Raw genomic sequence first — 15,370 nt, forward strand, 5'->3', positions numbered from 1 at the left:
ACCCAGAAAGTGATTTTATTGAGTAGCAAAATGAACATTTAACATATTCAATTAAATCAATCAAGCCAATATCAATTTATTTAAATAACAAAGCCCTGCTATTCCACAAGTTTGCCTGTTGTCACTCATATTTTGGTTCACTTAATCAAAATATGGGTTATATATATGCATATATACATATATATATCTTGAAAAGGAAATTTAGTTTGAGTGTCAGATTAATCTCAAAATAGTTATGATTACTTAAAAAGTAGGAAAAGATGAAATTATAATTAAATATTTTCCTTTTCTTATCACAATGCTAAGAATGAAAACGATTTGCAGATATCTCTATAATTATCTGGGAACTCTGAGAAACTTTGTTTCTTGAGAACACATATAAAAGTAAAAGAATGAAATATTTTCCTCATTGAATGTTCTGAATTCCTAGGAATCTATATTGCCCTAATGGCAAAATGTTTAACAACATGCAAAAAGGACCACAAAAAAAGGAACAATAGACTACGGTTAGAGATTTCCCCACTAGAGAGGAATGTATCCAATAGAATAATCATTTCAATTCAATATGATATGGTTAAGAAGGGCATTTATTGCATTAATAATTATAATATTGTAAATAATAAACAAATGACAGACAATTCAATCATGAATATATGAATTTAAAAGGGAAAAACTATTAAGAAGCAAGTACAGAATCTTTATCAACTTGATGTGGGCAATAATATATTTATGCAAATAGGACATTTTGATAGACATCAAGATAGTATGTAGAGAACAAAAGTTTTTTTTTCCTAACACTGTGAGACATGTATTGGTTAAAATTGATATATTAAAAGGAAAATTCTGAGGAGTAAAAGGAATATTCTAAAAATCCTATTATAATTTGTTAAGAAGGATTTATTTTATAAAAACCAAAAGACTTAGAAAAAGACCAGAATGCCCTTCCATACCATAAAACCAGTGATCATTAAAATCATTTAACATTGAAAAAATGATGACATATCAGAACCAACTGAATGTAATAATGTAGTTAAACCAGAAGATAGATTATTTAGGAAAGAATTAGTCATGTGAAAAGAATTGTTGGTAAATCTGGAAAGTTAAGACAAATTTTTGATGTCATTTATTACAATAAACTCAAAATGGTATTATTTAACTATGTTTACTTGGATATTATATGTTATACAAATCAAAAAATAGAAGATAAGGTACCTTTCACAAATAAAGCTAGGAGATAAATTATTTTAAAGTAAAAAAAATATTTTTAGCAATAGCCTTTTTTTTTTTAATATCACCTACATGTGCTATATTCCACTTTTTTTGCCTCAGAAAGCCATCTTTAGAACAAATAATTTCTAAAAGAAAAGAGAAAATAAGGAAGAATAGAAAACCAATTATCAAAACTGATTAACTTGACAGGATTCTGAGGAGATGGCAGAATAAGGCAGGAAATAACCTGGCTCTATTAAATTCCCCCCAAACAATATTTTAAAAAATGGCTCAATGTGAACTTTGAGTCACAGAAATAATTAAGTAAAACAGCTATATGCTTAAGACTATTTTGACAGACTTTAGCAAAGACCCAAATAGGATGATAGTTTGATTTGATTGAAAGGCAAATATCTCCTAGCAGATACTGCTGAATCAACAAACAAGCCTTGGGGACAGCTGTGTAAGTGGCTTCCTCAGTGTCAGGAACTTTCATCTCACAGACACTATTGGGATTAATTACTGGAGAAGACTGCAGGGTCCTCCACTGATGCTGAACTCCAGGTCCAAAAACACTGACTAGACATTGTCCAGGACTATGATGAGGATGACAAGCACGTGGCAGTGAATATGGTAACAGAAGATTGAGACCCTGCTTGCTGTGGTCCTTAGGAGAAGAGCAGAGTCCCTGGTTTTGGACAGAAGGGTTCTATGGCAGAAGGGTCAGTTGTTGAAAGGATGACAGGGAGCAAGATTGCAATGACAGTGTTGCTGGAGGTCCTGGTATGGGGCTGAGCAACAAAGAGGAATACTTTAAGTTAGACCCAAAGATAAAGCTTAAAGAACAACAGCACAAAAACCTGTAAGACTGAGATATCATTCCCCACAATTCAGGACTAGCAAATTACTTTAACACTAAATTAATAGATGAGAAATAATCTACTAAAAAGAAATAAAAGAGCAAGAGAAAAAAATCCAACTATAGATAGCTACTATCATGATAAAGATCTGAGTTCAAATTCATAGAGATATTTAAGTTAAAATAGATACTTCTATCTCAAAAAATATTCACAAAGCCCTAAAAGAATTTTTGGAAGATTTTAAAAACGCTTTTAAAAATCAAAGATATTGAGGAAAAATTAGCAAAAAATAATACTAAAGTAAGAAAATTGAGAAAATTATGAAAAGAAAGTCAAAGAAATTGAAAACAGATCTAAAACTTAAGGAAGAAGAAAACGTCTTTAAAATTAGAATTGGTCAAAACTGCAAGAAATAATAAAACAAAATCAAAAGAATGAAAAAGTAGAAGAGAATATGAAACATCTCATTAGAAAAACAGCTAACCTGGAGAAGAGATTAAGAAGAAACAATAAAAGAATTATAAGACTATCTGAAAGTTATCATTTTTAAAAAGAGCCTATTTAGTAATATGAGATTATTAAGGAAAATTGTCCTAAAGTTTTAGAAAAAGATAATGAAATAGAAACAAAGACAAATCCACGAAGTACTACTTGAAAGAGATCCCATGATGAAAACTCACAGAAACATCATAGCTAAATTTCAAAGCTTCCAAGTCAAGGACAAAACATACCATAAACAACTTGGAAAAAAACTACACAATTTATATACTTTGGAACTATAGTCAGGATAACAAGATTTAACAGCTTCTGTCTTGAAGACAATGGAACAATCTATTCTGAAGAGTAAAAGAGTTGGGCTTGCAACCAAAAGTAACTTAACCAAAAAGTTGTCTGTTACCCTGAATGGAAAAAAAAATTGACATTATTAAGGAACTAAAAGATTATCAAGTATTTGTGAAGAAAACACCAGAACTGAATGGAAAATTTGACCTACTAGACTCAAGAGAAAAATAAGAAGTAAACATTAAATACCAATTATAAAGGACTTAATGTCAAAATCTTTACTTTTTATGTGGGAAAATATTATCTGTAACTCTTAAGAATGTTATAATTACTTGTATAGTTTTAAAACATACATAAATAGAAGACTTGGTGTTAAGTATGATGGGAAAATCCTAAAAAATATAACTGGGTAGGGATAGGTAAAATGACATAATTATTTCATAGAAATGAGGCAATTACAGTGAACGCAGGAAGGGGTGAAGGATAAATTGTACTAGAATCTTATTGTCAGAAATGTTAAAGTGAAAATTTACACGTAAGAGGTTATAAAATTCTTAAATTACAGAGAAGTAGGAGGGCAAGGGGACAGGATAAAGGAAGGACTTTTAGAAAGATAGAGGATAAAGATAAAGAAATAAGGATATAAAAAGAAAGGATAAGAAAGTATTTTTAAAGGGGGAGAGGATAAGGGAGGGAAACATAGGAGAGTTAATATATTAAGTAATAGGAGAATAAGAGAAGAGGATAAGGGATGGATTCTTAGAAAGGGTGTAGTGTAGGGAGGTAGTGGTTAAAAAATAATTAGACATTTGAGAAAAGATGCTAGAGAGAGAGACAGAGACAGAAACAAAAAGTATAAGCACTGACAAAAAGTATGATGGAGGGAAAACAAGTAGTAATTGTAAGTTGGAATGTGAAAAGGATGTGCTCACCCAAAAATGGAAATGAATAGAAAAATGGATTAAAAACCAGAATATGACAATGTGTTATTTATAGCAAACATATTTAAAAATGAAAAAGTAAAGATAAAGGTCTGGAGTTGAATTTGTAAAAAGTGGAATCAGAAATGATCTCAGAGAAAGTTAAAGCAAAACCAGCCAATTTAAAAAGATAAATGGGGAAAATATATGTTACCATAGATAATGAAGTAATGTCAATATTACACCTATATGCATCAAATGCTATAGCATCCAGTTTTTCACAGGAAAAGGTAAACTAATTACAGATGAAAACCGATAGCAAACTGTAACAATGTGGGACTTTAATCTTGCCCTCTCAGAACTTGGTAAATCTAATTAAAAATAAACAAGAAAGAAGTCAAGGAAGTGATCAAAATCTTAAAAAATCTAGAAAATATAAATACCTGGAAAACTGAATGAGAATAGCAAGGAATAAATGCTTTCTATAAGTGAAGTAATTTTCAATGATACATTTACTTTGCAAATCTTTACAAACTGATACATCTTAGATCAATAGTTAAATGCAGAAAAGCAGAAATAGTAAATGTATCATTTTCAAAATATAATACATTGCAAATTATTTTAATAAGGATCTATAAAAATGCAGACTAAAAGTAAACTGAAAAAAATAACCTAATTTAAAGAATGAGTAACAAAAAAATCCATAGAAACAATATTTTAAAATGATTTAAAATTTAAATATTTTAAATTTCAAAATGATAAGGAAATAAAATGCCAAAACCTTTGAGATGTAGCAAAAGCAATAATTAGAGAAAAAATTTTATCTTTAAACACTCTCATCAATAAAATAGAGAAAGAGTAGACCAAAGAATTAAATATGTATTTTAAAAAAACTAAAAGAACAACAAATAAAACCCTCCCCCAAGGTAGCCAGACCCTAAATGAAGCATTAGTCAATGATATCTTGGAAGGAGGTCTCTAGTAGAGTGACTCAGAGCCATACATTTGACCCTTTGTGGTTTACTATTTTTTTGGTATTTTATTTTCCCCCAATTGCCTGTAATCAACATTCATTTTAAAAATTGAGTTTCAAATTCTTTCCTTCCATTTCCACATTCCTGATTGAAAAGGAAATGGATTTGATATGAGTTACACATGTGTAGTTTTATAAACAAATTTCTGTGTTTGTTGTAAAAAAAAAAAACACACACACACACATACAAAACAACATAGACCAAAATAAAAACCCAAGAAAATAAAGGTAATTAAAAAGTATGCTTTGACCTGTATTATTTTTCATAATAAACTCTTCATAGTTTGTAGTGTTCTTTGTTAGTTTTCTGGAAGTCTCTGGAATAGCCTTCATTTCAGTAGAGTAATCATCACAAGAATAGCTAGGTGTTAAAGCCCAAATCCTTTATTATCTCCTTCACAATCTAGTTTCCTTGCCTGGGGCCCAGACCAGCTTTCTGGAGAGCCTTTCAGACCCACCTTGGTCTCAGCCGGGGAAGTGCAGGAGGTCAGCCACCACATGGTATGAGATGAAGTGAATCTCTCCAAGTTGCAGGGCTTGTGCTTCAGCCTCCAGCCATCACAAAGGTGGACAATAAAATGAATCTGTCTCTGCCTTCCACCCTGGCTGAGTTTTTCCCAGCTTATATGCTCTATTCTAATTACATTGTCATAGGTGTGAATCTTATGGAACTATATAAAGTTCTAAGTAAATGTACTGAACTAGAAAACTATTAATCATCATGGTAAACTAGATAACCATTGTCTCATTAATTCTACTGACTTAATATCTTGTAAAAATCCTTGTTTTAAGTACAAAGTTCTGCCCCATAACAATAGTTGTCTTGAATCACTATATTGCTGAGAATGGCTAAATTAACAACAACTGAACATCTTACAATACTGCTGTTACTATGTATGACATTCTCCTGGTTCTATTTATTTTACTTTGCATCAGTTCATGTAAGTCTTTTCAGGCTTTTCTGAGAGCATCTAAATCATCATTTCTTATAGTATTTCCATTTTTTTTGCCACCAGAAAAGAGTTGCTGTGACCATTTTTGGTATTTATAGGTTCTTTTTCTTTTTGCTTACTTATCTCTTTTGGGATACAGACCTAGTAGTGATATTGATGGGTCAAAGACTTACAGACTTTTGGGCAGTTTCAAATTTTTTTACATAATAGTTGAATCACTTCATCACTCCACTAATTAGTGTCTCCATTTTCCTACATCCTGTCTAGCCTCTGTCATTTCCCTTTTTTATATTACTCAATATAATTGAAATAAGGGAGTACCTCAGAATTGTTTTAATTTACATTTATCCAATCAGTGATTTAGAGTTTTTCATATGGGCATAAATAGCTTTAATTACTTAGCTGAAAACTTTATCATTTAAAGAATGGGGGATATTTTTATAAAATTGATTTCTCCATTTATTTGCAAGAAAGACACCTTTATCAGAGAAACTTGCTTAAGATTTTCTCCACAGTTTTGATTACTATTTCCTGTTGTGAGCTTTTTCTTCTCAAAAAGCAGCCAGGTGATAAAAGTTCAGATCTTTTATTATCCCAATATAGCCCGGTTAGCTTAGAGGCCTATCTCTCTGCTTGGTTCCAAGAGCTCTCTCCGAATGTCACCAAATCCAAAGGTCTGGTCCTTCAGCCTCTGCCTCTGCTTTCTTCAGCCTCCAGCCAGCTCCAGTCTTCATGTCATTCCGGTGAAATCTCGACTTGTAGCGTCTTCCTCTCAAGAACTCTCCAACTGGCCCATTGGCCTATTTATGCTTCTTCCAGAGAGAGGGGATTATGGGTAGTTCTACTTAGTACCTTGTTTCAGGTTCTGCCCAAAACATCTTCTTGTAAGATTAGATCAACTCTAATTAGTTAGCAGTTAGTAAGGATTCCAACATCTCCCCCTTTCTTTTGTTTTAAAACATAGGGGGTTTCTGAGGGGGTACACATAAATCCATCAATATGGGCCAGAACTTTGTAACAGATATACATGGTATACATAAATCCATCAACATGGGAGGCATTATACATAATTTACATAAGTACATAGCAATATAACACAGGCTAGTAGTAATGTCCCCAAGCAGTTAATCTAATTCCCTTCTATTTACCAAATTTGGGATTTCTCCTCATCATCTGGTAATTACATTGGAGTCGTTTGCATTGGATATTGTCTTGTTGTCTTAAAAGGCCTGTATTCTTCCCAACTGTAATCCTGATTGCTTTTCTGTTGGTTGATGACATCAGAGTTCTGAATTTCTAAAGTCTCTCTGGGTGTAACCTCAGCTGCTATCATGCCCCACCTGTCCTTTGATTGATACTTTGGAGCTGGGCCTTGCCTCTCCTTCCTCTGGGTCAATATACATTTAGAGGCCCAGTGAAAGCCTCGGTTACATTTTGGACATGGGGTTTTGGGTTTTCTCTCATCCTGTCTTCTCATTGTATCTCTATATCTACATTGGGCTCTCAAATGTCCAATTTTTCCGCACTGAAAACATCGACGAGTTTCTCTAGAATTCCTCTGCCAAGAAGGACCTTGTCTTTCATCATAGTCTGGGCATAATAAGCATTTGTGCCCACTGTGGCACAGCGTCTTATGATTTCCTCTAAAGGAGCATCTTTGTCTAGCCCCCATATAATTCTTTTGCAAACCTCATTGGCATTTTCCTTAGCCAAATGTTTAGTCATTATTTCTGTTGCTGCATTGTCTCCAATGGTTCTTATTACAGCTGTTTGTAAACGTCCCACAAAATCTGCAAAAGGTTCATTGGGACCTTGCTCTATTTTTGTGAAAGCATTATTTCCATCTTTCTGTCCAGGGAGAGAATTCCAAGCTTTTATTGCAGCCTTAGAAATTTGCTCATACACTGTTATGGGATACTCAGAATTGTAATTAACTCCATTCTCATCTGATTCGTCCTCCTTTTCACCTAGTAAAGTTGGTACTTCTTCCTCCTGTACTTTCCTTTTCATCATTCTATCACTTAAATAACTTCTTATAGCCAATTGTATTACATTATATGTATTAATTATTGAGTTAGGCCCATTTTTATTATAGAATTGACAAAGATCCTCTCCAACCAATTTCCATTCATTTAGATCTAATTCCTTATCAAGAGAGAAACAAGGACATATATCCTTTACAGTTTGTAAAAGTTCAGTGATTTGCTGTAAACTTATAATTAAACCTTGGCTTTCCATAACTTTGACAATGCTCTCTAAACATTTTCCTTGAACAGAAACAGGCTGTTTTCTAAATATCTGTCCCATCTTAGCTGAAATTCTACTTTAACTCTTCTAACAAAATTTCTTTGTTGCACTCACCCTAATTTCTGGGTTGAAGTCTTTTCCACTGCATCAGGATCAGAGGCTTTTCAGCCCCACGTTGGGCGCCAAAATGTTGTGAGCTTTTTCTTCTCAAAAAGCAGCCAGGTGATAAAAGTTCAGATCTTTTATTATCCCAATATAGCCCGGTTAGCTTAGAGGCCTATCTCTCTGCTTGGTTCCAAGAGCTCTCTCCGAATGTCACCAAATCCAAAGGTCTGGTCCTTCAGCCTCTGCCTCTGCTTTCTTCAGCCTCCAGCCAGCTCCAGTCTTCATGTCATTCCGGTGAAATCTCGACTTGTAGCATCTTCCTCTCAAGAACTCTCCAACTGGCCCATTGGCCTATTTATGCTTCTTCCAGAGAGAGGGGATTATGGGTAGTTCTACTTAGTACCTTGTTTCAGGTTCTGCCCAAAACATCTTCTTGTAAGATTAGATCAACTCTAATTAGTTAGCAGTTAGTAAGGATTCCAACAATTTCCCTCCATTCTAATTTCCCCAGTTTATTCTATTCTCTTTCCTATCTTCCTGTCCTTAAAAATGTTTTACTTCTGACCTCCATATATTTGAAAAATGACACCTTTATCAGAGAAAGTTGCTTAAGATTTTCTCCACAGTTTTGATTAAGAACTTCCCTGCATTCTAATTCCCCCAGGTTATTTTATTCTCTTTTCTTTCATCCTGTTCCCTCCTTAAAGTGTTTTATTTCTGACAACTGCTTGCTCAATTTGCCCTCCCTTCTATGAGAAACCCTGTTTTCTTATCTTCTTTATCTCCTACTTTCCTGTTGTGTAAGATAGATTTCCATACCCAATTAAATATATGAGCATATACTCATTTGCATTTCTTGCAAATAAATGGAGAAATCAATTTTATAAAAATAACTCCCATTCTTTAAATGATAAACTTTAACTTTAAGTGCTATATGATGCCCTTTCCTGTCTCCTTTTTTTATGCTTCTCTTGAGTTAAATTTAAACATCAAATTTTCTATTCAGCATTAGTCCTTTCATCAAAAGTACTTGAAAATCTTCTTTCATTGACTATCCATCCCTCACCTTTCAATCCCCAGAAAGAATTATACTGAGTTCTGAGCTCATTCTACTCTTTTGCCATCCAGAAATTCCAAGCCCTGATCCTTTCTTTCATGTAGAATTCATGTTATCCTGAATGTGGCTCCACAATACTTATATTGTTTTCCTCTGGTTCTTACAATATTTCCCCTGGATCTCAGAGCTCTGGAATTTGGCTATAATACTCTTGGGAGTTTTCATCTCTTTCAGGAAATGATTGGTAGACTACTTCAATTTCTATTTTATTTTCTGGTCTAGAGTATTAGGGCAATTTTCCTTGATGATTTTTTGAAATATGATATCTAAGTTCTTTTTTATTATCACAGTTTTCAGAATTTCAATGATTTTTAAAATGGTCTCTTTTGGATCTATTTTCCATGTCAGTTTTTTTTTGCAATAAGATATTTCACATTGCCTTCTTTAAAAAAAAATCCTTTTGTCTTTGTTTTATTGTTTCTTAGTGTCTCAAAGAGTCATTAGCTTTCACTTGTTCAATTACAGTTTTTAAGGGACTGTTTACTTCAGTGAGCTTTTGCACCTCCTTTTTCATTTTCATTTCATTTTCAATTGTATAAGGGGTTCTATTCTACTAATACCAATATATCCTTTATAAAGCAATTAATTGTCAGGATAGGATGATTGAAAGTAGTTTATTACAATTATATATGTCTATATGGATTTTCTGTAGTCACAAACATTCTAAGAACAACTTAGTTGGATTTAATTTCATCAAATGAACAAAGGAACGTATTTGGCTAGATTTTAATTTAGACATCAACTGGATAATTCTAATATTGAAATTTAATACAGAGAGAGTCTAAAGTCACCATGATGTAACAGAAAAAAAAGTGACTGATGTAGCCAGGAAGATGTTTCATACCTTTCTTCCTTAGTAATCATGTTAGCCTGAGCAAATCACAACCTCTGTTTGCCTTGGTTTTCTCTTCTTGTAAAATGGGGATATGTGAGAATCAAATGAGATCATATATGTTAAGTCCTTTGTAAACTTTAAAGTGCTACATAAATGTTAAGTATTTATATAATTTAACAAACGTTTATTTAATACCAGAAGATATATTCTATAAATATTAATGTACATAATTAAACCTATTTGCAAAATCTTCAATTGTGAAAGAATATAAATAATCTTCACTGACCAATTAATATAAACAAATCTTAACAGAAATCATAGACAATACAACTATTCCTTCTAAAGATTACAGAACCACACATTAAAGGGTTAAAGGAAAATTAGTGAGAAAAATATTAAATGAAAAAGTACCAATTTATTAGAGGAAAAAATGCATATAGTATATCCTTGACCTTCAGTTAAAAGTTGGAAGATTATTCAGTCATTCAGTGAAAGTCATGAAATGTAGCAGACTTTTATATAATTAGTTTAATGCATGAACACATTTAAGAGTATGTATACTAGTCAGAAAATAAGCAACTTTAAAAGTTCTTTAACTATCAATTATTGACAACACAATGATTCATGACTGTCATAAGTGAGGCAGCTAAGGTGAGGATAGAGAGCTGCTCTCAGAGGGAAGAAGATCTGGATTCAAGTATTGCATCTGACTTATGCTGGGTGTGTGTGTGTGTGTGTGTTACCCTACTTATTATATTAACTCCTAGATTAGATAAATTCCTCAGTGTCTTAGGCAACTATACTATCAATTATAGAGAAGATGTAGGTGTGTTTTGGTAAAAGATGTTCTTTCTGTGGCAAGTTCCTTCTAATAATGAAATAGGTTTAGTTGCTATTCTTTTCAAAGTCTCCTGTGAACTTCATCAAGTTATTTCATTAAGATTTATTAAAGGTTCATGAATGTACAAATGTTGTTTTATTTAGGAAGCTAAATTACTTAGCTTATCTGAAGATAGATTACTTATCTTATTATATTTTCTAGATTCTTTATCAATAAGTAGTTAACTGTGCAACTATAACCAGCCTAAATATAAGATAAATACTATTGAAACAACAAAGAAATTCTTTGCTGGACTTTAGAGTACCAAAATTCTCCTCAGATACAAGATTTAGGATTTGGTTGAACTCCAGAAATAGGCTACCACACTCAAATTTCCCTCAAAATTTAGTTTTCAGTCACATATATGTTATGAGTTATGATGGAATAGAATAAGGGGAAACTACTTTCTAGTTCTTTATAAAAATTTTCATTTTATTTTACTCTGTGAGATTGTGAAATGTATTCGATAACTTTCCCCCCCTCTGTTTCTTCTTGTATCTACATTAGCAGTTGGAAAGAATGAGAACAGGGTAAATGGATTGAAGATGGACTAGAGGGGAAATAGATGCTTTTTATTCCTGTTTAAGTCCTGTTTCTTCTAAAATATTCAGTAAATTGAAAAGAATAAAGCTTTGTGTTCTTACCACAGCTGTTCTCTCTTTACAAAAAACAGAAAGCAATTACTAATCATAATTACAGAAAGTGAACACCCTCACTGACAGTTGCTGCCCTGATTAGTTATAATTTGATCATTTGCCTCATCAGACATCTTTCTCTTCACGAGCAAAGTCAAAAGGCAAAGATTTTGTAACTTTGTCCAGGGAAACAGGAGCTAATCTTTTAAGTATCAACATTGGAATCATTTTTCCCTTCATATTTTGGTCATTTAAAATTAATGCATAATGTTATTTGAGAGCACACAAAATATAAGCTCACTTCTTCCTATTTGAAAAATACTTTCAATATTGTAAACATTCCTATAAAAATAAAACTTTTTAAACTTCTAAAAAATATCCTGAAAACCAACAAATAAGGATCATCATATTGTAAACTGTTTTCTTTCAGTCATAAACACCAATTATTAAAAAAAAAAGTGCATCCATGAAAAATAGGAGAGAAATTGCATTTAATTATTCTTTTTAATTCTTACATATTTTTTACCAACTCTAAATTTATATTTAAAAAAATACCTCCACTGCCTTTTTATGCAGTTGGAAGAAAAAGAAAAGGAGTAATTTAAACAATTGTTCTAGCCAATTTTGTTTAATCAGTTGCTATACACTGGAACAAATTTACTGAGAGATGAAATAACTATTTTTTGAATATTTTAAAAAATAATAAACCATCTGTCCAGGATTGTATAGTATCAGATATGTCTGGAAGAAGTGAACTTTAAGACTAGCTGGTATTTAGAGGATAATTCTAATTTTTATTCTATATTTTGTATATTACAGAAGCAGCAAAATAAAGTAGTAGAATCTCTTTTCATTTTAATAGAAAGTAAAATGAAACATGGCAAGCAGCAACTATGAAAATGGTTGCAAAATAGACATTTTAGAATGTCAGAATTATTTTTCCCTCTTGGTTTTGATAAACTAAAAAGAGGATGTAGTTTAATAATTCCTTTAAATGATAGTGTCAGACTAGATCCAAAGCAGTGAAAAAAGAAAAAGCCCACTTCTTCTCACCTTTAAAGTCAGTCTCACAGCATTACAATCCTCCTGAAGTGGGTTTAGTTTTAGGGTTTCACCAAGATTGCTGCAGCCTGATGATTGATGTTGCATTTCACAGCAAACACATACTTCAACACTGTCAAATTTTATCTAAAGAAAAGAGCATAAAAATATGTTACAATCAAAGCAAGATTTTAATTTTGCCCCTTGAAAGTTAACAAGAATCAGTAATGGAAGGTTTAAAATGTCTCAAAGTTGCTAACACTAATTTTGAATACGTATAATTAGCAGAGCAAAACTGTTTGTATTGACAGAATAATGGAAAATAAATTAAAAAATTAAAAGATATACTGTTTTAAAAATTCTCTTCATAAATGAGAAGACTAATCTGAAAGATATTAAACTACTTATGAGGAGATGAATTATTAAAAAGAATAAAGCATCTAAAAATTAAAACATGGAAATTAAACAATCCAAAGTGTAGGCAAGAAAGCAAAGACAAGGAAAAAAATGAAAGCACATTAAATGAAGAAAATGAGGAAAAAATAAATAGTTTGTCTATAGTCACAATTTAACAATTTTAAGCAGCTAATAATAACTAGAGAGGAGTCATAGGTTATGAAAAATGGAAATTGACAGCCTTAGAAATAATAATTTAATAAATACACTGAGATGCCAAGAAAAGATGATTTTATTAAAGTACCAAGCATCATATTTAAAGAAGGAAAATATAGTAAAAACACATATATGAATACATTTTTATTGATTAAAATATATGCATTGAAAAATGGTTTCCAACCTAAGGAAATATTCTTTATACTTGGATAATATTCTTTATACTTCAATAATATGCTTCATAGACCATTTTTCCTTTTCACTTTAAGTTTAAAGTGTATTAGCTATCAACTAACTAAATGAATTTTAAATGTTTATTTCATAATTAATTATACAGGCTATCTCTTTCAAGGAAAACAAATGAAACTGCCTCAAATTCAGTAACATTAAAACTAATTAATTATAAATGTTCATTATAAATATTAATATCATTATATATAAATATAAATGACTCCAAGATCAATTCCCTATCCATTACATTACACTAGTTAGTCAGTAAACAAGTATTTATTAAGCATTTTACTATGTGAAAAGCATCATGCTATATACTACAGTTAAAAAGAATAGGGGGGAAATTGTTCTTTTCCTCAAGGAGCTCACATGCTAATGGGAGAAATGGGTAAGACATCATACAAGTAACCAATACACACACATACCAAAAATACATAGTTTAAATGGAAGGTAATCACAGAAAAAAAGGCAAGAATTACTTTGTTTGGGGCTGTTTGAGCCTCATATTAAGAGCAATCATCACTTGGAGCCCCTTTAGAAACTCAATAAAAAAGAGAAGTCAACTTCAGAAAGGGAAAGGACACAGATTTTATACACACACAAACACACATACATACATGTATATATACATATGTATACATACAAATACACAGGTTGGCAGTCCAGCAGATAGAGAGTACTAAACTTGTAATTATAAAAGATTTAAATTCATTTTGTCATTCTGGATAAGACATTGAATCTTTGCTTGCCTCCATATCCTCATCTGGTAAAAGTGGAGATAATAACAACACCAGGGTTACTGTGAGAATAAAATGAGATAATACTTTAAAAATGTGTAGCAAACCTTAAAGCACTACATAAATGCTACTAAATATAAATAAGCATACATATCAGCATCCAAAATAGTCAACTAGCTTTGCTATGTCATTAATGAAATTTACATTATTTCTTATCCAGGATAAATTAAGAGGCTATCTTCAAGATTTCTGGGAAGGGAGGGGATGTCATAATTCATGGTAAAAAACCACCAAATTAAGTTATGGAAAGGGAAAAAGAGAAAGCAAGAAAACAAATTCAATTCAATATACATTTAAATGCCTATTATGTACATAGCAAAGAGTTCTTGATATCATGGAATTTGAAAAGTTGTATAATCATATCCAGAGTAACTTATATTTGACCTTTACCCATAATCTAAGGCATATAACAAATACTCCCTAAGAGAATGTGATTCAATATTTGATTAAAAAAATAGTTGAACTTTGAGAATTTTTTTAATCTAAAAAAGTTTAGGTAAATCTTTGTACTGAATATCTCTGATAAGAGTTTGATTTCTAAGATGCATAAATAACAAAACTTTGTGCCTCAAAGTTAGCTCCCTATAGACAAAGTCATTAGAGGACATGAAGAAGCATTTCTCAAAAATACTGCAAACTATTAATAAGCACATGAAAGAATGCTCCAAATCACTAAGAGAAAAAACACCAATCAAAATAAATGAGATTTTACCTCAAATCAAGCAAACTGGAAAAGTTGTCAAAATTTGGGAAACTCAAATTTTCAGGAGGTAAAGTAAAATGGCCACAACTGGGACCTGAATTCTTCTTGGTTCAAGTCCAACACAAAGGTTGAAAAGGGCAGAGTAGTCCTGCGTGGTAAAAGTGATATGGAGGTGGAGTAAGTGCCTAGTTAGGAGGGGGGATACTAAAAAGAGCTTTGGCAGGATGTGTGGAGGTGAGGGGAAAGCTTCCAAAAGACTGTTCTTGTTAGGCCCATAGGATTGGGTACCCATCAGTACTTGTCTCCTTCTGCGACCATCTGATGAATGGGCTCTAGGCCATCTAGGAGGATTGGGGAGAAGAAGGATGAAATTTTATGTATTACTCTACATCCAGAGCCTTCTGCCACT

The 15,370-nt window shown here is 32.0% G+C and overlaps 1 protein-coding gene across 1 annotated transcript in view; it reads right to left on the reverse strand.

Annotated features, from left to right (window-relative positions):
- ENTREP2 (endosomal transmembrane epsin interactor 2) overlaps positions 1-15,370 on the reverse strand; it is a 597,828-nt gene that overhangs the window by 104,694 nt on the left and 477,764 nt on the right. Inside the window, exon 4 of the mRNA XM_051973800.1 lies at positions 12,631-12,765. Within this exon, the coding sequence (XP_051829760.1) occupies positions 12,631-12,765 (135 nt within the window). The remainder of the gene's footprint in view (positions 1-12,630; positions 12,766-15,370) is intronic.

The sequence above is a fragment of the Antechinus flavipes genome, chromosome 2, assembly GCF_016432865.1.
Source record: "Antechinus flavipes isolate AdamAnt ecotype Samford, QLD, Australia chromosome 2, AdamAnt_v2, whole genome shotgun sequence".
Classification (NCBI taxonomy): Eukaryota; Metazoa; Chordata; class Mammalia; order Dasyuromorphia; family Dasyuridae; genus Antechinus; species Antechinus flavipes.